The sequence below is a fragment of the Triticum dicoccoides genome, chromosome 4A (assembly GCF_002162155.2).
Source record: "Triticum dicoccoides isolate Atlit2015 ecotype Zavitan chromosome 4A, WEW_v2.0, whole genome shotgun sequence".
Taxonomy (NCBI): Eukaryota; Viridiplantae; Streptophyta; class Magnoliopsida; order Poales; family Poaceae; genus Triticum; species Triticum dicoccoides.
The window spans coordinates 588192766-588217260 of NC_041386.1; the positions used below are offsets into that span (position 1 = coordinate 588192766).

General features: G+C 47.0%; 3 protein-coding genes across 3 annotated transcripts in view; 1 reads left to right on the plus strand and 2 right to left on the minus strand.

Annotated features, from left to right (window-relative positions):
* LOC119283712 (vegetative cell wall protein gp1-like) overlaps nt 1-7201 on the minus strand; it is a 42327-nt gene extending 35126 nt beyond the window's left edge. Inside the window, exons 1-2 of the mRNA XM_037563143.1 lie at nt 7146-7201; nt 6606-7018 (exon numbers count right to left, since the gene is read on the minus strand). Coding sequence (XP_037419040.1) covers nt 6606-7018; nt 7146-7201 — 469 coding nt within the window. The remainder of the gene's footprint in view (nt 1-6605; nt 7019-7145) is intronic.
* LOC119287027 (EVI5-like protein) lies at nt 6699-10892 on the plus strand. Its single transcript, XM_037566506.1, has 9 exons — nt 6699-6966; nt 7391-7560; nt 7793-7988; nt 8338-8508; nt 8597-8713; nt 9145-9342; nt 10038-10097; nt 10176-10274; nt 10507-10892. The coding sequence occupies exons 2-9, from the start codon at nt 7418-7420 to the stop codon at nt 10666-10668; spliced, it is 1146 nt and encodes a 381-aa protein (XP_037422403.1). The 5' UTR covers nt 6699-6966; nt 7391-7417; the 3' UTR covers nt 10669-10892.
* A 9655-nt stretch (nt 10893-20547) lies between these two features.
* Nucleotides 20548-23317, minus strand: LOC119287028 (costars family protein). Its single transcript, XM_037566507.1, has 2 exons — nt 23125-23317; nt 20548-20987 (listed from the first exon to the last, which is right to left on the minus strand). Exons 1-2 carry the CDS (start codon nt 23212-23214, stop codon nt 20805-20807), a joined length of 273 nt encoding a protein of 90 aa, XP_037422404.1. The 5' UTR covers nt 23215-23317; the 3' UTR covers nt 20548-20804.
* Between the last annotated feature and the right edge of the window lie 1178 nt (nt 23318-24495).

Sequence of the window (24495 nt, forward strand, 5' to 3'; positions counted from 1 at the left end):
GCACCTCCGCGTTCAACACACGTACGGTTGGGAAGACGTCTCCTCCAACTTGGTCAAGCAAGGGGGAAGGAGAGGTTGATGGAGATCCAGCAGCACGACGGCGTGGTGGTGGAAGCAACAGTGATCTCGGCAGGGCTTCGCCAAGCTCAGGGAGAGGGAGAAGTGTCACGGGAGGGAGAGGGAGGCGCCAGGGGCTAGGGTGCGGCTGCCCTCCCTTCCCCCCACTATATATAGGACCCCTAGGTGGCGCCAGCCCTAGGAGATGCAATCTCCAAGGGGGCGGCTTCCAAGGGGGGTGGAGTGCCCCCTAAGCCAAGTGGGGCGTCCCCACCCCTAGGGTTTCCAACCCTAGGCGCAGGGGGAGGCCCATGGGGGGCGCACCAGCCCACTAGGGGCTGGTTCCCCTCCCACTTCAGCCCATGGGGCCCTCCGGGATAGGTGGCCCCACCCGGTGGACCCCCGGGACCCTTCAGGTGGTCCCGGTACAATACCGATTACCCCCAAAACTTTCCCGATGGCCGAAACTTGACTTCCTATATATAAATCTTCACCTCCGGACCATTCCGGAACTCCTCGTGACGTCCAGGATCTCATCTGGGACTCCGAAAAACTTTTGGATTACTGTATCCTAATATCTCAACAACCCTAGCGTCACCGAACCTTAAGTGTGTAGACCCTACGGGTTCGGGAGACACGCAGACATGAGCGAGACGACTCTTCGGTCAATAACCAACAGCGGGATCTAGATACCCATGTTGGCTCCCACATGCTCCTCGATGATCTCATCGGATGAACCACGATGTCGAGGATTCAATCAATCCCGTATACAATTCCCTTTGTCAATCGGTACGTTACTTGCCCGAGACTCAATCGTCGGTATCCCAATACCTTGTTCTATCTCGTTACCGGCAAGTCACTTTACTCGTACCGTAATGCATGATCCCGTGATCAACCACTTGGTCACATTGAGCTCATTATGATGATGCATTACCGAGTGGGCCCAGAGATACCTCTCCATCATACGGAGTGACAAATCCCAGTCTCGATTCGTGCCAACCCAACAGACACTTTCGGAGATACCCGTAGTGTACCTTTATAGTCACCCAGTTACGTTGTGACGTTTGGCACACCCAAAGCACTCCTACGGTATCCGGGAGTTGCACAATCTCATGGTCTAAGGAAATGATACTTGACATTCGAAAAAGCTCTAGCAAACGAACTACACGATCTTTAAGCTATGCTTAGGATTGGGTCTTGTCCATCACATCATTCTCCTAATGATGTGATCCCGTTATCAATGACATCCAATGTCCATAGTCAGGAAACCATGACTATCTTTTGATCAACGAGCTAGTCAACTAGAGGCTCACTAGGGACGTGTTGTGGTCTATGTATTCACACATGTATTACGATTTCCGGATAACACAATTATAGCATGAACAATAGACAATTATCATGAATAAAGAAATATAATAATAACCATTTTATTATTGCCTCTAGGGCATATTTCCAACAAATCTGCCATGACGGATACTAGTGGGGTGGTCCCTGCGATCGAAGGTGATCGGATAGGAGGACCAAGGGTTGAACTTTGGGGCGACCGGCTCCAACGCATATACGTCCCTGAGCGCACGCTTCTGCTCCCTCTTGGGGATGTGGGTTGCGTATATCATGTTCACCGTCCGCACTTGTGGGGGAAACCTCTTTTGTCCTCCAGTGTGTGGCTGCCGTGATTCCCCCTCGTCGTTGCTATGCGGCCCCTTGTCTTTGTTTTCGGCAAGCAACTTGCCGGCCTGCTTGAACACCCAACAATCCCTGTTGGTGTGATTGGCTGCCTTGTCTGGGGTGCCATGTATTTGACACGAGCGATCGAGTATACGGTCCAAGCTGGATGGACCCGGCGTACTTTGTTTGAATGGCTTTTTCCGCTGACCGGGTTTAGAGCCTTTGAATCTGGCATTGACTGTCGTATCCTTGGTATTTTCGCTGTTAATGCGGCACTTATGTTTGTTGCGACGTGACCTGCTATTGCCGTCCTTGGTATCCGAGGTACCATGGTTTTTTGATATGTTATTACTGCGAGCCAGCCAGCTGTGTTCTCCCGCACAAAAGCGGGTCATGAGCGTCGTGAGAGCTGCCATAGATTTCGGCTTTTCCTGACCAAGGTGCCGGGCTAGCCACTCGTCTCGGATGTTGTGTTTGAAAGCCGCTAAGGTCTCTGCATCCGGACAGTCGACGATTTGATTTTTCTTTGTAAGGAACCGAGTTCAGAATTGCCTGGCCGACTCTTCTGGCTGCTGAATTATGTGGCTCAAGTCATTGGCGTCTGGTGGTCGCACATAAGTGCCTTGAAAGTTGTCGAGGAATGCGGCTTCCAGATCTTCCCAACAACTAATGGAGTCCGCTGGCAAGCTGTTAAGCCAATGTCGTGCTGGTCCTTTGAGCTTTAGTGGGAGGTATTTGATGGCGTGTAAGTCATCACCGCGGGCCATGTGCATGTGGAGGAGGAAATCCTCGATCCATACTGCGGGATCTGTTGTGCCGTCGTATGATTCAATATTTACGGGTTTGAAACCTTCTGGGAATTGATGATCCATTACTTCGTCTGTGAAGCATAAAGGGTGTGCGGCGCCTCTGTATTGGGCTATATCACGACACAGCTCGAATGGGTCTTGCCCGCTGTGTTCGGCCTGGCCGGATTTGCTTTTACTGTATCCGGCATGACGTTTATCGTCTCGCAGAGTGGTGCGCCTTCGTGATCCATAGATCGATCTTGCATGCTTTGCTTTGTCCTCCAATATGTCCCGCAGGTCTGGCGTATCTCCCCAGGCCTTTTTATGTGAATGGCATCGGGGTGGAGGCTGAGTTTTTGGCTGGAATGCCTCTCTATCGCGGCCACGAGGTGGCCGATCAGCCGTATCATACGCTTCCTCCTCCAGTCGGGGCAGTAACCTGCACTTTGGGTAATTCTTGGAGGGGCGCTCGAGTTTATATTCCTCGGCCGCGAGGACTTCAGTCCATCTGTCAGCTAGCAGATCTTGATCAGCTTGAAACTGCTGCTGCTTTTTCTTGAGGCTATTTGCCGTGGCCATAAGCCGGTGCTTGAAGCGCTCTTGTTCGACGGGATCCTCTGGTACGGCGAATTCATCGTCGTCGAGGCTTGCCTCGTCTTCGGAGGGGGGCATGTAATTATCATCTTCCTTCTCTCCGTCTGCCGCTCTCTCAGGAGGGCTGGCTTCTCCATCCTCCTGCTCTAAATCTTGTTGGAGGGGATTGTTGTTGTCTTCGGCACTATCTGGAGTGTTATTATCTCCTGTGCCGGTATCACCACTTTTGCTTTGGCGGGACTTAGAGCGGCGCCGCTGATGTCGACGCTTGGGTTGCTTCTTGGAGGGGTCATCCTCCGTTATCTCATCGCCATTGCCTTCTTTGGGTGTATCCACCATGTATATGTCATATGACGAGGTGGCTTTCCAGTGCCCTATAGGTGCTAGTTCATGTTCGTCTCCTACATCATCGTCCATACCGTCGATGTCTTCGGAGTCGAAGTCGAGCATGTCGGTTAAATCATCGACAGTGGCTACGAAGTGGGTGGTGGGTGGGCGTCGAATTTCTTCGTCGTCCGCATCCCAATCCTGTTGGCCATAGTCCGGCCAGGCTCTCCTGACAAAGAGAGAGACCTTAGTGAATTCAGAATGTCGCCGAAGGGCGAGTGCTGAAAGATATCCGCGGCGGTGAATTCCATGATCGGCGCCCAATCGGATTCGATTGGCAGGGGCGCGGACGGTTCGGAGTCCGGAAAAGAGTCCGGCACCTTGGAGTCACGGGCTTCGTAGAGGATTAGTCTGGTGTTTGGCTTGATCGCCGTTGAGACTGCAGCCCCTGAGGCGGTGTCTAGCCACCCGTCCTTGATTGGCGCAGTTGGCTCCGAGTTAAGGGTCGGAGCTGATGCGGGCGCGGCCTCTGGGGTACTGTTCGGCGGCAGAGCTAGGTCATACCCATCATGACAGTGCGGCGCGCCCGGCTGCGGCTCGAATCCGTCGAAGATCAAGTCTCCGCGGATGTCGGCCGTGTAGTTCAAACTTCCAAATCTGACCTGATGGCTAGGGGCGTAGCTTTCAATCTGCTCCAGATGGCCAAGCGAATTAGCTCGCAGTGCAAAGCCGCCGAATACGAAGATCTGTCCGGGGAGAAAAATCTCACCCTGGACTGCATCGTTGTTGATGATCAGAGGAGCCATCGAGCCTAACGACGACGACACAGAGGAACTCTCAATGAAAGCACCAATGTCGGTGTCAAAACCGGCTGATCTCGGGTAGGGGGTCCCGAACTGTGCGTCTAGGCCGGATGGTAACAGGAGGCAGGGGACACAATGTTTTACCCAGGTTCGGGCCCTCTTGATGGAGGAAAAGCCCTACGTCCTGCTGGATTAATATTGATGATATGGGTAGTACAAGAGTAGATCTACCACGAGATCAGATAGGCTAAACCCTAGAAGCTAGCCTATGGTATGATTGTATGTTGTGGTTGTTGTCCTACAGACTAAAACCCTTCGGTTTATATAGACACCGGAGAGGGTTAGGGTTACACAAGGTCGGTTACAAAGGAGGAGATATCCATATCCGTATTGCCTAGCTTGCCTTCCACGCCAAGTAGAGTCCCACCCGGACACGAGACGAAGTCTTCAATCTTGTATCTTCATAGTCTAACAGTCCGGCTAATGGAGATAGTCCGGCTGTCCGGAGACCCCCCTAATCCAGGACTCCCTCACTTCCGCTTTCGGTCTACGAGGGTACGTGGACAACACTCTCCCCTCTCGTTGCTATGCATCACCATGATCTTGTGTGTGCGTAGGAAAATTTTGAAATTACTACGTTCCCCAACAGAAGAGCTTTGTCCACTACTTCCTGTGTGCTTCCCTCGAGCGGCTGACCATGGTCGAGGTGTCTTAGGGTTGTGCTGTATTACTTTCTCCCGATGCCTCCCATGCTCATGGACATAGAAACCGGGAAAGTGAAAATGTGAAGAAACAATGGACACTCCAACGCTGGTAGTATTTTTCACTCACCCTTGCCTTTGGCCGTTTCTACCCCCTTTTCTTTTATTTCACACTTTCAAGTATATATAATGGGGATGGAAATAATTAAGAAGGGGGAGAGATAGGTGGTAGATTGAGAAGAGTAGGTGGTACAATGTTGCGCATTGATCGGAGTCAGTGAAGATGTCATGATTCGGGAAGGACAGAAAATAAGAAAACATTTAATGTATAAAGGGTGCCATTTTATAGTCATGGCCTCCTCGCGAATGAGCCTACTTATGGTGCGCTCACCAACTCAACTGCGATTTCGTAAAGGGGTCTCCTAAAATGGGCAACGTGTCAAGCTCTACAGAGGAGATGAAAGAGTACAACATCAACTCGAGAACATCAATGGAAAGAAAACACCGCCCTCACTATGCCTAACTCACTCAAAGATGCTATTCCATCCTCCTATTTTACTAATCTTCGAAAACAAAAAAAATCCCTAAAACAAGAAGAGTTGGGTATGTGGGTTCCTTTGTCGAACCGAAGTCTAAGCGCATCATATCATATACAGTGTCTATCGTCTGAACATTTGCATGTGTCATCAACTCATCACTAATTCGAACACGCTGATACACTTTTATACCGGGATGCATCCCATCCTTATCCTAGAATGCCACTGCGCATCTTCGCATAGCTTTGGTTCTCACAAGAGTATTAGGGTTGGTGAAGTTAGACTTCTCCGTGAGGCCAATCCAGACTTAGGCCTTGTTTGGTTGTGAGGATGGAAATTTCCAGGAAAAAGATGACCAGGGTGGATTAATCATGGCAAATCTAAAATCCCGTGGAAATTCTCCTACTTGCAAGTCAGAGGACATCCTCGTGAGTAGAGTTCTGGGACTCCCTGGCAAATCATCTCCCGAACTAACATGCATCCCCCGTCTTCATGGCCATCACCAGCAGTAGTCATCATCGCCGGCAGCCTCCCTTGTGGCGCCACCTAGTGGGCAAGACGCAGAACTCGATGGTACATCTGCGATCGCCGCCGGTGAGGACGAGGGCGAAGGCGTGAGTACAAGCTGTAGGTGGAGACTGAGGAGGAAAGGACAGGCAACATATAGTCTTGGAACATCACGGGGTGACAGTGTAGGGAGGCGGCGGCCTGGCGTCTGGAGGTCAGAGACGAGCGAGCAAGACGGAGGATTCTTCGCCGAAAAATACTCGTGGCTTCGGGCGTCCAAATGTCGAGACACCTGGCCCGGGTCAAATCTTCACCGCGGGCTTTCCACCCGGGGAATGGGCCGGGATCCCTGGGGGATTCCCGATCAAATCTTAATAGCCAAATCTATCCGAGAAACATTGTCACGAAAACGCCAATTGTAAGTTAAAAGAAGATGTGCATACTATGAAATCTTGTTAATTTTAAACCTAACCATTTTAACTTTTTGATGAATCCCCTTGAAAAACATCGCCATCGCTATGCCTAACCTTTTTGTGCGCGCCATCCTTTCCCATGGGCAGGCTCGTGCGTGCATGTGCGGTCTGCACGCCCTGAAGATCGAAAGAAATCGTTTTTTTTTTTTACCTTTTGTGAGCGCGCAGGCGACGGGTGGTTCGTGCGACCCAGCCAAACCGTGCGCGTCGGATGTGATCAGATCTTGACCCGAACAACGCGCTAATCTAATCTGCTGCCTCTTCTTCTTCCTCCTCGGCGCCGTCCCCTCCACAGCTGCCCCCGTCCCCGCGCCGCGCCGTCCACCCCCTCCTCCGGACCAGCAGCCGCCCTCCCTCCGCAGCCAGGGGGTTCCCGGCTTCGCCCTCGCCCTCCCCCCGATTCCCCGCCGGCCGGCCCCGGCGCCCGGGCAAGAACGGCCGGCAGCGCCGCCAGCGCAGGGTTCATTGCCGTCGCCCGATTCCAGATTCGCGTGATCTGCGCGAATCCGAAGGTAAGGAATTCCCCTGGCCTGCCTGGACAGATTCGTCTGCAGCATTCTGTATCTGTGAGCAATAAGGTGGCGGATGGATGTGGTGTCTGCTAATGCAATCCTTTGTTCGTTTGTTTGTTTGATCGATCTCGGTTGACCCCATTTTCCATTCATAGGATGTGCATTGTATTTAATACTACCCGTTGATGTCAGCAAGTTTGTTCTCGAGCTTCTGAGGGTTCTCAACTGACCCCATCCATGCCCAACGCCTACCGGGTGGAGAGATATTGCTTGTGCTTAAACTATTGTTTGCTAGTATAGCTTGATTTTTGTTCAGACTGCGTTAGTAGGATGGCTCAATAACCTTCATACATCTACTGTTTGGCTGAGCATTTGATATTCTCGATGTGAAAATTAATGACCTGGTATATTTCTTGCAATGTAGTGAAGGTATCCTCGAGTAATCAATAAGATGGATAAGAAGAAAGATGCCGATGACGTAGAACCTGGACCAGCTCCTTCTCGGCCTGTGGACAGATTTGGCTTTATAAAAACAGAACAAAGCAACTCCCCTGAGGGGGTTCTGAAAAGCAGACCCACACATGAGCGTGGAAGGTATGATCAGGGGTCTCCTGTTTGTTGTACTTACAGTCTCCGTGGTCATGGTTTTAGTCAATATGAATTAAAACCACGACAAGTATTTTGGAACAGAGGGAGGGAGTATCTTGTTTATGACTATGTTACTCTGGCACCATGTTGTCACATGTATCATGCTAGTTTACTTATCTAAATCTTCTTTTCTCTAAGCAATTTGTTTCGCGGGCTAAAAAAATTTGGTTTATTGTAGAGAGGAAAGGAGGATAAGAAAGTGGAGGAAGATGATAGGTACTGGTGGTAGTGACTGGAAGCATTATGTTAGAAGGAATCCTCATGTGGTTAAGAGAAGAATAAGGAAAGGAATTCCTGATTGTCTCAGAGGACTTGTTTGGCAGTTGATTTCAGGCAGCAGGGACCTCTTGCTAATGAATCCTGGGGTTTATGAGGTACTCATAACCATCCTTATGTTTGAATTATTATGCATTTCTGTGGCCTTGTTGGGGTTCTCTTATAGTGATGACCGATAACAAAAATATTTATTCTTCTTAATCTAGTAGTGATCTGAAGGGGAACATCATAGAATTCCTTCGCCCTACCTTATATATTGTGCTGCTTTCATCATAATTTACTTGTGTTGGAGGAAAACAGGATATTTAAGCTTTGTAGATTATTTTATAAGGAAATTACTCAGCGTAGATCATACTCATAATTTGCTGCACTTCCCGCACGTCCCTCTATTGCCCTTATTTCAGACTTGACTGGTTTTTTAATATAACCTATGTTTCCTTTGGGCAGACTTTGGTCATATACGAGACATCAACATCAGAATTGGAAATTATTCGTGATATATCGCGTACATTTCCTTCTCATATTTTCTTCCAACAGAGACATGGCCCAGGTCAAAGATCTCTATACAACGTTTTAAAAGCATACTCTGTTTATGACAGGGATGTTGGATATGTGCAGGTTTGTGTTCAGCCTGTCAACGTATTATGTAGGGTTGTACATATTCCCTGGATTAACATGCTGTTACTTTTGCGTGGTCTTGATGCAGGGAATGGGATTTATAGCTGGGCTGCTGCTTCTTTATATGAGCGAGGAGGATGCATTTTGGTTAATAGTAGCTTTGCTGAAAGGAGCCGTCCATACTCCAATGGAAGGCTTGTACCAGGTGATTGAACTTTGGTGATTTTTGTTTTCCAGTGAGCAGATAACTCAAATCACTTTATGAAACCTGAACTTCAGAGTGATGAATGAGAACTTTTTCTTTCAGATTTTTGGTTCAATAATTCCAGAGTATTTGTGTCATGCTTATCATCAGCTTCTACTATAATTTGTTCTTCTCAGTTTGATATTATAACTATTAAACCAGAATTTTCCACTTGTTCAGCAGCAGTTATCTTTAGTTTGAGCACTTAGCTTTGGAACACATGCAACACTAAAGTGATATTTTCTAGAAAAAATCTGCATATTCTGAATTACTCCCTCCGTAAACTAATATAAGAGCGTTTAGATCACTACTTTAGTATTCTAAACGCTCTTATATTAGTTTACGGAGGGAGTACTATTTAACAAATCTTACTCTTTACATTCCTACAACAGGCCGGTTTGCCGCTTGTGCAACAATATCTGTTTCAATTTGAGAAATTAGTTCAAGAGCACATGCCAAAGTTGGGACAGCATTTTATTGAAGAAATGATAAATCCAAGCATGTATGCAAGCCAATGGTTTATCACTGTTTTCTCGTATTCCTTCCCATTCCATATGACTCTTAGAGTTTGGGATGTCTTCCTTTATGAGGTAAGAATCTTGCCCATCCTGTGGTTTATGTTTCGTGTTTACCTGAGCTTGAATTTTGAGTTGTGTTTTACCGAGTTTTCAAACATGTTGCTTCATATATGGTATGATTACAAGTTTTACATCAGCATTACTTTTTTTAGGACTTTCTTCAGAAGAACTTTATTAAGGGCAGTATATGTAGTGGTATACTCTATACAATTGCTCCTTATATCTGGACCTCTATAGCCATTATTACTTCTAGTTTCGCCAAATATAACATGCAGCAATTGTGGAGTATGATGTACATGTATAGATGAATAGTATCAATATTGGAGTTCTTTTGGGCTTTGGTTCCTTTCAGTGACTGTATGCACCTTAAATGTTAATTTTCAGATGGAGTGCAGTGTGAATTTAGGAACCAGACAGAATCAATTTTTGAACAGCCATAGAGAAGCATTCTATTTCTAGGGATTATGTATGTAATTTTGCAGAGTGTTTATATGTTGCAAACAGTTTAATGTAGCTAACACATGGTTGTGAGGTCCTACTCATCTAGTTTCCATAGCAAGACACATGAGCTTGTGTTGCCATTTCATAAGTGCGCATGGCTTTTTCATATGACTATATCTACCAATTTTGTGTATCCATGTATTAAAACAACTGACTGTATCTGATTTACTTGCTTTTGCTGATCATTGACTCGATCCTACTTACAGGGTATTAAGGTTGTTTTCCAAGTTGGATTGGGTCTATTGAGATACTGCCATGATGACCTGGTAAGTTTCTTGGTGCGCTGTGCTGCTTGTGCTTGAAAGACATATTTTAAAGAATTGCTAAAGTTACCTTTCTGTCAGGTCAAATTGCCTTTTGAGGAACTTCTGCATTCCTTGAGATATTTTCCAGATGAGGCAACTGATCCTGATACATTATTTCCACTTGCCTTCTCATTTAAGGTAATCAACTGTTTTATGAAGCAAATGAGATGGCAATATTAGTATGTCTATGGTTTTGTGAGTTCTTGCTTGTGGGATATTATTTATCCCATTTCTATTATTTGGTGGTTCGTGGCTGCTGTATCGCATATGGTAGAGTAATACGTTTGTGCGTTTGCTGATGATCAGAGACTTGAAATTTGCAGTCCAAGACTGATACTGATAATCAAGGTACACTTGATCTTACTTGCAGGTGAACAGTAGTCTCGAGGAGCTTGAGAAAGAGTACCGGAAAAGATTGGATGGACCCAATGCAAGCTCAAGTAGCAGTAAGCGGCTTCTGCCCCTCAAATCGAAAACGATGAGCAGGGCTGTTAGCCAGGTCTTGTCTATCTCAAATGTTGGTAAAAAGTAACACGGTTCTCGTTTTGCAAAAACAAATCGCCTTGTTGTTTATGCGTTGTATAGAGCGATCATCACTCGTCGCTTTGTTTTACGTTTTCTAAGTTAAGCCGTGCTCTCATAACTGCAAAGGCTCATGATGTTGTATTTTGCCCTTGTTGCCGGACAACTGTGAATATTTGTTATAAGATGGGACAATATTTCAACAATGAAATGGTGAGAATGTTGTGACCCCCATAATGTTGCCTTGATTATGCGTCGCTTGTACCTGCCAATGCGGTTATTTATTTATTTATTGAATTCTGTGTGTAATTGCAAAAATATGACTATATGTTGAGAGTTATATCAAAGCGCATGCATATGTGGGAACCGCTCTCTCCATGGAAACCATCTATGGAAGGTATAATATATTCTACTCCCTCCGTTCCCGTGTTATTGTGAAATTATTGACAAGCAACCAGCTCAATCACCACATGAAACATTGACGGTTAGATCTCCCCCGGCGGCGCCTAGGGATCCCTTCCTGGATCCAAACTCCATTGCACACGAGCAGGATTTCCCCTGTGGATCATCAATCAGGGTCAAGGTTTGTGGATTATACTCCACCACTGCCTCATCTCACCATCTGCTTGCTTCCAGCTGGTGGGCTCTTTCAGCCGATCAACGTTTCATTTGGATGATTTGAATGTTATCATGCACACAATTTGATACATGTTCTCATGCTTCTTACGTATTACAATTTCGAACTATAAAATTACTTAGTAACATTTACTACATGCATACTCCTGTGTATCCACTTTGAAGATCAAAATATGCAATGCTTTCGACATCAGCTATTTCATTCAACTTCCCCTCGCCACCCCCTTGCTCTCGCGGCCTACGGCAAACCATAGGTGTGCCACTGCCACCGTTGTTGAGGAAGACTATGGAAGAGGTATGGGCGAGAAGACAAGGGAGCAACATGGTCCCACCACAACTGGCAAGGGACGTAGCATTGCGAAGTCGGTAAAAAAGGTAATAAATCGGGACAATTATTCATCTTATTTTTGTTGCATAGTTTTGTCTCTAAACTTGCATTGATCTCTTTCCCGGAAATTGTGTGTGGTATTGCAGAAAAAGAATCATTTTTCTCCTTGAGAGGTATTATTATGATCGTTGGCGGATGGACGGATTTATCCCACAAATGCAGGCTTTGTAAGTCTTTTCTTTACCTTTCTGAATACTATCATTATGTATCTGGTGTTGTTGACAACGTGAAACAACCAAGCTTAATAATAAGCAACATATCCTTTCGATATCGATAAAATTAACTTTCATGTCTCAAGGTCTCAATATATTTGTAGAAATACCATCATTAATTGTAAAAAAAATGGATGTGTGCGGCAACACGCATTAAAAGCGCACGCGGCTGGAGCATCCCTCACTCCCACCACACCAGCCCACAAATCCCCAAAGGAGAGGATGGGGGGCGTGGGTTCCTCCACGAGTCAACGGCGTGGGGAGGAGGCGCCCGGCCCGGACTACCTGATGTCCCTTCCGCCTGAGATGCTCGACGACATCCTCCGTCGGCTCCCCTTCGAGAAGTTGGTTGGCACCTGCTGTCTTTCCCCTGCTTGGCACCGTCGATGGGAATCTGTCCCCGGCCTCGACATCTGGTTCAGTCGAGGATCCTCCACCGCACGCGATCCACGCTTCCTGCGGTGGCCGTGCGCCGCGCCCGTCCACAGATTCACCGCCCGCAGCCTGTGGCGCTGGCCGCACCCATCCGCAGCTTCACCGCCCATGTCCAAAGGCGCCACTCCCACCGCCACGCCCGCTGGCTCCTCGCCCTGGCGCACAAGCGCGTCGAGAAGCTCAAGCTCAAGTTCGATGAGCCCTGGCCCGCCCACTCGGCCCGCCCGCCTGTGGTCGGCCCGGCCCTTTACTCCTGCAGCGCACTCACCCACCTCCAGCTCTGTGGCTATTGCCACTTGTTGCGCGCTCCTCAGGGCTTCGCAGGCTTCCCCAACCTCTCCACCCTTTGCCTCGAGTACGTGGTCCTCCCTTTCCATGGCGCCGCGGCGCAACTCCAACTCATAATCTCCTCGGCACCGCACCTCACAAGGCTCTTGTTGAATGATGTCATGATCGGCGACGAGGAGGCTGATATCGAAACATGTGCCATCCAGGCGCCCAACCTCCGTTTCCTCAGGTTGACCATGTCCCTTGACAACGAATGCCGAATTGTGGGGGAGCTCCCATTGCTGAAGGTGGCACAAATTTCCATTAATCCCCTATTCGGGACCCCAAACTTCATCAACACTTTCCGACGGATTTCTAGTGTTAAGAAGCTTTACTTGGACACCGACTCAGATCAGGTACCAGACTACATTGCGTCAAATGTCCATGGAACAAATAGTTGAATTCTATTTTTTTTTTATTTGAGGCGACATGCATTGATGGCAATCTCTAAACCATGTCCATTATTTATTTTTCTTTTTGAGGAAATGTCCATTGTTATTTAATTGGTCAAAGCACTGATATTGCTGAGAGCAACTCTAGCAGTGTCACCATCCCATGCCATGCCATAACAATTTTTGAAGCGCTCTCCGTATCTAGCCTCCCAGACTGCATATTTGTTGCCTCGAAGGTCACTTTGGAGCCCACTCCATCTAGGAAACCCGTGGCACGAAGGAAGTTTTAGCTCGCGCGCAACTCATCTTCCACCTCCCTTCCGCTTCCCCTCCACCCCCCTTGTCCCAGAGCCCTAACCGCCGCCCCCGCACTGACCCCTCTTCGCCGGCATAGCCCAAATCTAGGATTGATAGATCATCCAGATACGACAGGGGGTTGGTGAGAGGCTCGGAGAACAGAGGGAGAGATTTCAGCTGGCCCTCACTTGGATCTTCAGAGCCAGGCGACTCATTGTCCATCCACGTAGGCGAAGGCGTGACATTTGAGCTCCTCGGTGTTGGGTGCTGCAGAGGTCCTCTGCGCGGCGAGCTCCTCGAATAAATAGTAAGCCAACAATAGGTGGGTCTCATGTGTAAAACAAATACTGCTATGAAAGTTGTGTTTGGCGAATCTGGCTTTGCACATAGCCCTAGGAGCCTTGAAAATGCTCCCTCCGTCTATAATTACTTGTAACATAAATGAATAAAAATAAATGTATCTAGAACTAAACGTCTAGATATATCTATTTTTCCGACAAGTATTTCCGAACAAAGAGAGTGTGATGGAGTGCATTCCATGACATTATGTAGGCTGCCTTTTTGATGACTGTGCTAGAGTCGCTCTGTTCCCGGGTTCAAAATTTGGTGTTTTGTGTCCCCTCCTTTAGACCATCAGAATGGTCTACAGACTCTATACTTCCATGAGTGGGGTCGAGCTTGCTCATGATCACCATGTTGCCAAAACCTAAGAGAAGATCATCTTAACCATTAGTATTGACCCGATTGTGGGAAACGTCATCCCTTCCTGCTAGAAGGATTCAAAGCTGATTTTTTTTCTATTAAGAGGAGTTAAAAGCAGAAAACCACACATTTCGGGCTTCGTTTATGAAAAACTACCTGGTCTCTAATTTTTTACAAAAGCTGATTGCTTTTTCATTTTTTGAATAAGGGTGTCTTTCTGAAATCCAGGGAGGTGTATGCCAAATTTTTTACCAAATCATCTCCTTACAATCCAGCCCCATTTATCAGAAAGTGATCAATCAGCCTAAATCACCTGATCAATGCAATTTGTAAAAAGTTTACTAGATACGTGGTGACTTTTGCAAATAATTAGGGACCAGGTATTTTTCCGCAAACGAAGCCCGGAATGTGGTGGGTTTTTGCAATTAACTCATATTAAGAGCATTTTTTAAAAAAGAAGGAGGACCCCCGGCCTCTGCATCTGGGCGATGCATGCGGCCACTTTATTAATTATTCACCGGTAAGACTAAAGCCACCGTCTAAGCAACATATGTCGCTACTCCTATCCAGTTGATGAAGGGGCGCTGATAGTCTGGGCCTAATGCCAAACAGACCTCGCAGCCAAACCTAAACATCTAAGACCTGAGGTCCCAACCAGGACGCCTGCCGGGTATGGGGCTCCCACCAGTCCGGCGCACTCCTCAACCAGGACGCCTGACGGGTATGAGGCCGCCGCAGCCACCTGCCACCAATTAATCTTTAGTGATGTACTGTTGCATCTACCTTGCTTGGTCTAGCTGTCGTCGACGCCACCACGACGCGCGACAACGCCACCATCCTGTGCTCGTCCATCATCACACGCCCACCAGCGAGACCCCGCCGCTCCATGCCGTTGAGACCCGCCGTTGTCGTGTCAGATGCCACGCCGCTCCTCCTCTTGTCCCCTCCAGCCAGCCCTTGCTCCAAAACGATGCCCCCAGGAGGGAAAACGACATCGAAAACACCGTCATCGTCCGATCCGGTAGACCCAGATCTGGGTTTCCCCGGAACTTCCCGATCAGATTGACCTGACCTACAACGACAATGCCTCGAGAAGGGAACGACAACCGAGACACCGCCATCGTCCGTCATGACCGCAGTCATGCGTGATTTTCACTGGAAGCCATGACGTCCCGATCTCGCGGATGGCTGGAACCGAGCGGAGCCTCGCCACGAAGATGAATGTCGTCGTCGGTAATCCGGCGGAGATCCGTCATCTCCTCACCGGCCCCTCCACGCGCCGTCGGTCGGCAGAAGGCCATCCCGCGGCGGATCCGATCGGGGCGTTGGATCCGCGGTCGCCGCCGTCACCATCTCCGCACAGATCAGCCACCCCGCCGGATGGGGCGCTGCCACCGCCATCGTCCATCGCAGGGCCGCCGCTCCGCCGGCTTATGGCGCTTCGGCCACCGCCGCACGGCCTGGGTTCGCCGCTCCAGCCGCCGCCTTCGGAACCCACGAGAGGAGCCGCCCCTGCCGCCTCAGATGAGATCTCGCCGCATCCACCCCCCCAAGTGCCTTCGGCAGCGGCGGCAGAAGGAGGGCGAGGGAGAGGCCTGCTGCGCTAGGGTTTGGGGACCCCTGGCGTCGCCCAGGGGGAGGCAACGCGAGGGGGAGGGGTTAAAGAAAAAAGGTCCTAAGCATCGTTACTACATGAAGTATTCAACAGTCATCTTGTATAAATAGTAATGGTAGCTCGAAGGTAACTATTTAATTTTTTAAGCCATAATGGTAGTCTTTTGGTGCGTGGATACTGGATAGGCAATCATCTATTCACCTTTCTCATTTTTTGTATGGCACTGTGCAGTTTTCACAATGTGAATTCATTCATGAAATCCACTCTAGATGCAGCGAACAGACATTGCTAACAGTTTCCCTCTTCGATTCCAAAAAAACATTGCTAACAAAGTCACTCTTAGCTGATTAGAGTTATATATCATCCCGATGTAAACTTGCACTAGGACCATATGCTAGTCTAACCATGTTCTATGTTTTCCAGACTATGGAAAATCCGCTGGAAAGGATTTTATGGACGTTCCAGAACTTGAGGGCTGTACAACAGACTGCAAATTTCGGCAAATTCCCAAGCATTATGTCGATATTTTCTTCACTGAGATTTGGTCCTCACATTGAAAAACTCAAAATTCAGGTAATATAAGATGCATCCTTGAACTTGTATGTCTCGGTTAACAGACAACCATTAATGGATTGAGTTGTTTAACTGCCACAGCAATCTTGGACTTCCTTTTGTAGGTAGTCAGGCGAGAAGTTGAAACTGACAATGACGATGCCATCGACCAAGATATTCTTGATGCACTGATATATGATGACCTATTTGCTAATCTCAAACATGTCTCGGTGGATGGTCCGCAGTACTTGCCAAATGACATGTGGTTTATGAAGTTTCTGCTATCAAAAGCAGGGCTGCTTGAATACCTTTTTGTCAGTTTCAACCATGGAGAAGAAACCAAAGCTTACGTGGAAGCATGTAAAGAGTTGGCAACGTGTGAAAAGGCGTCTCCCGAAGCTATGCTCATACTAAGCCCTAGAGACAAGCCTACCCCAGATATTTAAACCCCTAATCATGTTAGTTGTTGCATGCTTAAACCATAGATGATACCAGATGTGGTTTTCCTTTTTGAGGTGGACTTCACCAATTGCCATGTTTGTGACTTGTTGTTTCAGATGCTCATATGAACAATGCACAAGTAATACCTCACATCGCAATGTTGTGGATCGCTATGAATTTTTTAACATTGGATCTCTTGCTAGGAAACTGCTAGACATTTATTTATTTTTAATCACAAAATTTATCTGTTGGGCCACATTGGAACCAGCTCTTAACTTGCAGAATTCCTTCCACCCACCCATGTTAGGCATGTTGCACGCTCGTGGTGTAATGTTTGCTTCTTAAATTGGATCACTTGTGGTGTGCCATGATTTATTAGCACCCTACCCTGCTTATCGTACATAAGATTTCTTCCCAAGTCTTACCACAGGTGTGACTAATAATTTTCTCCCTACAAAAGTTGTGACTTGCTAACACATTTGATACAAAAAGTGTGGCAAATTTAGGCACCAACCAAACAGACTTGTTGTCTGAAGTCTTGTGTTCTCTGTCGTCTTTGATACTTGCACGTGCATTATTATGCCTCCCATCCTTATGCACAAACCAATTTTCAAATGCAAAAAACATGGAACACTAGACTTGCAACGCATTTTCTAGCCATCTACATCCTTATGTTTTTCCTCGACTTTGTGTTTGGAAGTTTGTAGAAGATTGGAACAATACTTGTTGAAGATAAATGTCTTTCCCCTTTTGCTGAAGGCCAAAAGTGTTTAGTTTGTTCTGATAGTAATCCGTACTCTTGGTATCCTAAGTCCTTGTACCATATATGGTCAGTAATAAGATAAAGTTTGTGGTCACTGGCCACAAGACCAATTTTTATCAGAATCTCAATCTAGTCCATACAACCCTATCATTAACTGGATCATGTTCAACATTGTATGGAGCCTCTCAAAATTATCCTAGAAGGAGTCTTTACTTGGTAGAATCTTAACCTGTAGAAATTCTAACAAAATTGTGATCGTGTTCAACATTTTTTTTGAGAATCACCGGGGGAGGAGTCCCTCCACCTGAATATATTGCTCAAAGTGGCCATAATGTTAGGAGAGTGATCCAGTTTATAAGGAAAACCGGATCAAAAACCTTAACAAATTGACCCCGTTTTTGAGGAAAACCGAGCCAAAAACCAGACAAGTAACAAGTGTTACAAGAAAAGGAGAGGAACAGGACACCCAACATAAGGCAAGACCTAGCTAGCATACTAACAGGACCAGGTAGATGAGGGGTGCGTCGAGGGATCACAATACCAAGACTCTACAAACAGCCTAGCGCACCGCACCGGCGTGCGTATCAAACCCCACGGCACAACAAAGGAGCATCCACAATCAATGAGTGCCAAAGCTTAACACGAACCCTCTGCCAAAGCTTAACACGAACCTTGACTGAGCGCTCCGCCACGAAAGTTCAAGATGATTAGCAAGTCGGGGAGGCGTCATTGCATCGTCATTGAGCAAAGGTGAACCAAGACGAGACCAAGAGCCCGAAGCTCGCCTCAACAGAACAAGGTCATGAGCATGCATAGTAGCAGGCCGGAGACCACACGTAGGACAGCCAAAGAGAAACACCTGAAGAAGAACACACCATCCTCGGTCCTGAGCAGGCCGCACCACCACCACCAAACGCACCACCCACAACCACACACAACAACAGAAGTCGTTGTTTGGGTCTCCAAGACGACGCCTCCAAGGAGGTAGTGTTGTCGAGCACACAACACTGTCATCCGATCCGGCAAGCCCGATCTTGGGTTTTTACCCGGAGACCACAAACAAAGAACTGTAGGTGTTGTAGCTCCACGACATACCCCCTACAAGGAAAACGACGTCCGTAGATGCCGCTGCCACCTGCATCAACAGAGCTGATGCAGGGTTCTCACCCGGTGTTTGAGCACATCCCTACAGCAAGACGACAGTCGACCACCACCGCCGTCGAACCCTCCATCGATGAAGAAGCACGACGAACCGCCTCAGCCAGCCGCACCTCACAGAGACCACTAACGACCAAACTCAACACTAGACGCCAGATCCACCAATGGCCGGCCGGACGCAGAGCCACCGGATGCAACGCGAGCCACCGTGCCCCACCAAGCTGAAGGAAATATGCCCTAGAGGCAATAATAAAGTTGTTATTTATATTTCCTTATATCATGATAAATGTTTATTATTCATGCTAGAATTGTATTAACCAGAAACTTAGTACATGTGTAATACATAGACAAACAGAGTGTCCCTAGTATGCCTCTACTTGACTAGCTCGTTAATCAAAGATGGTTAAGTTTCCTAGCCATGGACTTGTGTTGTCATTTGATGAATGGCATCACATCATTAGAGAATGATGTGATGCACTAGACCCATCCGTTAGCTTAGCACTATGATTGTATAGTTTATTGCTATTGCTTTCTTCATGACTTATACATGTTCCTATGACTATGAGATTATGCAACTCCGAATACCGAGGGAACACTTAGTGTGCTATCAAACGTCACAATGCAACTAGGTGATTATAAAGATGCTCTACAGGTGTCTCCTATGGTGTTTGTTGAGTTGGCATGGATCGAGATTAGGATTTGTCACTCCGATTGTCGGAGAGGTATCTCTGGGCCCTCTCGGTAATGCACATCACTATAAGCCTTGCAAGCAATGTGATTAATGAGTTAGTTGCGGGATGATGCATTACGGAACGAGTAAAGAGACTTGCCGGTGATGAGATTGAACTAGGTATGATGATACCGACGATCGAATCTCAGGCAAGTAACATACCAATGACAAAGGGAACAACGTATGTTGTTGTGCGGTTTGACAGATAAAGATCTTCGTAGAATATGTAGGAACCAATATGAGCATCCAGGTTCCGCTGTTGGTTATTGACCGGAGATGTGTCTCGGTCATGTATACATAGTTCTCAAACCCGTAGGGTCCGCACGCTTAACGTTTGATGACGATATGTATTATGCGTTATGTGATTTGATGTACCGAAGGTTGTTCGGAGTCTCAGATATGATCACAGACATGACGAGGAGTTTCGAAATAGTCGAGACATAAAGATTCATATATTGAAAGGCTACATTCGGACACCGAAATGGTTCGGGTCGTTTCGGATAAGTTTCAGAGTACCGGGGGTTACCGGAACCTCCTCCGGGAAGTTATTGGGCCTCATGGGCCTAATGGTGGAAGAGAGGAGGCAGCCCAAGGTGTGGCGCGCGCCCCTTCTAGCCCAAACCGAATTGGACTAGGGCTAAGCCCCCCCCCCCCCTTTCCTTCTCTTCTTCCTCTCCTTCCTTCTCCTACTAGGACTAGGAAAGGGGGGAACCTACTCCTACTAGGAGTAGGATCCCCCCCTTGGGCACGCCCCTTGTGGCTGGCCCTCCTCCTCCTCCCCTCCTTTATATACGGGGGAGGGGGGCACCCCATAGACACACATGTTGATCTTTAGCTGTGTGCGGTGCCCCCTCCACAGTTTTCTACCTCGGTCATATTGTCGTAGTGTTTAGGCGAAGCCCTGCGCCGGTAACTTGATCATCACCGTCAACACGTTGTCGTGCTGACGAAACTCACCCTCGGCCTCAGCTGGATCAAGAGTACGAGAGACGTCACCGAGGAGCTATGTGCATCCATTTCTATCAATTTCTAGGACAAGTAATTTGGGACGGAGGAAGTATGAAGAGAAAGAGTGACTCCACACTACCAAAACAAACTAGTTATATAGCTCTACACACAACTGCACATACACTGTATAGCTCTCTCACAATTTATATAACATGGTGTGAAGAAAGAAAAGGAAGTACTCCAAAGTTGGAGCTATGTGCACAGTACTATAGATGTCATTGTCAGACAAGCAATGTGAAGTACACTCTCAATAACACGGTGGCCATTTACTTCAGAGTTGGAGCTTGTCGCTCTATGTTTCACAACACAGTACATCAGCACTGAGTTTCAACAACCATGCAAGCAATAGAGCAAAGCAATTGCATAGATCATGAGTTCACATCTCACAATAGTACTCTTCTGAGCACCAAACAGTTCATGGGAATTTAAGCACAACAAATTACAAGCAGATTGACACAATAATGTGGGAGACTTGCCGGTGTTGCAAACTTCAAGTGGCAGCGACCGTGGGGGGAGGGAACAGGGTTATCTCCACATTGTCATGAACACCCTGCAGAAGCATTTCACCGTCGTAGGTGACAACTTTCCTCTTCTTGGCGGCCCGCAAGGTGCCAACTAATGCTTCAAATATGTTTGCGCATCGGTCGTCATTGAAGATGACACCAAACTTGACCTGCAAACCACAATACTTCAATTACACAAGTTGAAATCCATTGATTATGTACACAAGATGCAGGAAAGCTGCACTACAAACTTTCTCATGGATAAGTTTCTACGGTTCCTATAAAATCATATAAGTTTCTGTGTTACAAGCCCAAGCATTGACAACGATACTAATAGGATGCATGTTTAGAACTCACAAACACATAACTCTTTCAGCGAAACAAGAACTGCATTTAGCAAGTCTTTGAATCATGAGTTCAGTTGCCTGCTGCAGTGTTGTGCTTTAAGAATATGCCATGTCAGCATAAGCATGAAACATCAAGATTTATGCAGCTCTATGAAGTCTACAATAATGATGTCACACTGACTGAAGTATTCTTGTGTCCATTTCTCTGTTTTGATGTCAAAATTTATGAAGAGTTAAAGACTGAGGCAAGTTAAAAAATATGTGATTGACAGGGCAACGTGCTACACAATAAGTCTCCATCCCAAGTCCAGAGATAGGGGTGGTTATAGCCATCTCATCAAGTCGAGAAGCGTATATCTTTTTACAGTTTCTAGGCAAAATGGGTGGTTTTAGCCATCTCATCAAGTCCAGAAGTGTATGTCGTTTTACATTTTCTAGGTAAAAGGATGGTTTTAGGCATCTCATCGAGTCCACAAGTGTGTTGTTTTGGCATTGCTCTGATTAACGAGTATTTCTCCTGTTAATGCTCTTCCTTGGAGAGAGCACACCAGAATTAAGAAAAAAATTAGAGGACCTAGGATTAAGAGAAGGAAATGATGATTAACTGAGGGTATTCCTTAAGTCTCATGACCATGGCAAAAACGACCAACATTACTGAACAGAGGGAGTACTTAATTTAGCATTTGTCACAAAATAGGAATATGGAGAAATCACAGTAACGAGCCCTTTTAAACCATTGAAAGCACTTGTAGAACCTTACATGATCAAGAAAGAAGAAACAAAAGGGAATATGTGACTGAAGCCTACAACATGACATAATACTGGGCAACTTGGCACTTGGAATGGGAATGCAAAACTCATTAGACGGCGCAATGCATTTTTCATGTTCTTGTCTAATCTCATTCAGTTATGAGGAGGCTATAACAGCAACTTAATGAACATAACCATCTTCTTGAAATTGTCAACATTCAGATAAAACTGTACTACAGTGTTATAAGGAAAACTTAGCCGCAGCTTGTGAAAATTCTGGAGAAAGTGCGCAGTTACACAGTGATTGTTTGTAAATTTCTTTCTCATAAAATTGTAGTGGATGTCTTGATTGCCAATAGGGCATCCATCCCCTTGCGTATCAGAATGCAGTGCCATGTGCGGCGAGCTGGTGGTTTCTGCGCGTCCAGTGGATAAAATGTGAACACATCGAACTGAATATACAGTAACCATAGGGAAATTTATACAGTAGTAAAATTCTGTCCCACGGGCAAAGAAGGGGAAATTCGTCCTATGGTTTTGATTCGATCTATTCATCAGCTTGTCAGTTATCCAGAGACCTCTATTTATAAAGCAGTGCCATGTGCGGTGCGCGTCCAGTGGATAAAATGTGAGCACGCCATACTGAACACAATCATACTGAACACATCATACAGCAACAATAGTAGGGAAATTTATACTTTGTAAAATTCCGTCCAACAGGCACGGTAGGGGGAATTCGTCTTACGGTTTTGATTCGATCTATTCATCAGCTTATAGGTTATCCAGACCATTCGCTATGTTTTAGAATGCTAATGGGTTTCACCAGCTATGTTCCATGACCCTGCGCTACTGGTCTTTCAGCAGCAGCAACAAAAACAAGAAAAACAAAGCCTTTCAGTCCCAAACAAGTTGGGTGGGGGGATTAGATGATTTGCCCCAACATATTTGAGGCTCAGAACTACTGTACAGATCATGGATCTGCACTGCACGCATCATTTTCAGAACCCAGCAATTCGTTCGTTCAGACGGACGAATCCGCAGAGATCGCCACGGGATCCAGCAAAATAGGCAATGGCAGGCGAACGAGAATCCGCATCGGGCGATCAGCGGCGCGCGCCGGCGTGAGACGGTGGAGAGAATGGGGGTCGAGATCGGGGTAGGCAGGACGCGGGGGAGACGGCGGATCTGAGACGGGTTCGTTGACACGTACCTTGTAGGAGCCGTCGGGCTGCTGCTGGCCGAGCCTCTGGATCTCCTCCCGGAGCTTCCCGACCTCCTCCTCGACGTGCCCAAGGTTCATGGCGCCGCTTCTTCCTGTGATGCTTCTTGGATCTTGGCGCCGCGGCGGGATGCTTATTGATGGGGATTTTTCTTTTTTGTCGGGGTAGATGGAGGAGAGCCCGCGGTTGAAGACTTCAGTGGCAGTGGCACCAACCGTTGGGGCAGGAGCACACGGGCCGTTGGATCGGAGATGGACGGGCGGGATGAAGGCGACGACGGGGCAACCATGGATCAAGTCGCACACAAAAATCACCTTACACAAAGGGAAACCATGGATTAAGTCTCCATGATGTCAAATAATGGGTTAAGTCTCCATGGGACCTACTTTTTGTGTATAGAAAAAGTCTCCATGAGACCTTGATTTAAAGGCAGATGGATAAGCTGGTTGACACGTCCCACTCGTCTCTGGCTGCCTTATGTTACCTAAGGTGAGGGGCAACCCCGAGTTTTTTTACATGCTGTGTACCTTTTTTTAGAAAAAAAAATATTTGTGGCGGGTCTGGATGGTGGTGATGGATGCGTTTGTTTTACATCACTATTTCTTATCACAAAAATTTCAAAATTGTCCATATTTTACACATTATCACATCATTCTTATATCTTTGTCTTCTTAATTTTCATGTAGCAACGAAGGAGGGGATTGTCAGAAAAATACGAAAAGATGACCATTAATAATAGCAGCAAAGAAACTAGTTATTCAGAGCTTGGAAAATCAGAAGAAGAAAAACATAAAGTCTAAAATTCATGGGAAGAGAGCCAGGGGCACCGGACCCAAGCCGGGGAGGTGCATGTGGGGCTTACACGACCTGACCTGGGCCACGAGACAGGGGCGCGTGGGGCCCACATGGCACGCTTGCCTCTCTCCGGTGCCCCTGGTCATATTTTACCCTAAAACATGTGCCTTTAATTCACATGAATTTTTTGCCACAATCTTCAAGGCGGAAAACAGAACAAAGCACTTCTCCCTCACGAAGGATTGATCTGCCGGGACCATTCCCCTCCGGACAGGGGAAATCAAAGCCATCAATATGACCAACACTATGTTCATTGCGGGGAGGATCATCACCAGCTCCAATCTTCACTAGCACCATCTCCATCTCCATCTCCACCCGCTTTTCAATCTATGAAATATCTCCTTGGATCTGTTGTCGAGACCACTTCACGGTGTTAAATTGTTGCTTGGGGGAGTTGATGTTTAGTGCTTTATTGATGAAGATTCTGTATGTTGAGATTGTTATCTATGTCTCATCAGCTTCACTACATCGGCGAGTTGTCGGTCGTCTCACCAACTCTTGCATGC

Bases quoted from the DNA above. Each gene is read 5' to 3' on its own strand.
- LOC119287028 (XM_037566507.1), bottom strand. From the start codon at position 23,214: ATGAACCTTGGGCACGTCGAGGAGGAGGTCGGGAAGCTCCGGGAGGAG. The intron at 20,988-23,124 runs GTACGTGTCAAC...TGTGGTTTGCAG, and splicing joins AGCCCGACGGCTCCTACAAG to GTCAAGTTTGGTGTCATCTT.
- LOC119287027 (XM_037566506.1), top strand. From the start codon at position 7,418: ATGGATAAGAAGAAAGATGCCGATGACGTAGAACCTGGACCAGCTCCT. The intron at 7,989-8,337 runs GTACTCATAACC...TCCTTTGGGCAG, and splicing joins TGAATCCTGGGGTTTATGAG to ACTTTGGTCATATACGAGAC. The intron at 9,343-10,037 runs GTAAGAATCTTG...TCCTACTTACAG, and splicing joins GGGATGTCTTCCTTTATGAG to GGTATTAAGGTTGTTTTCCA.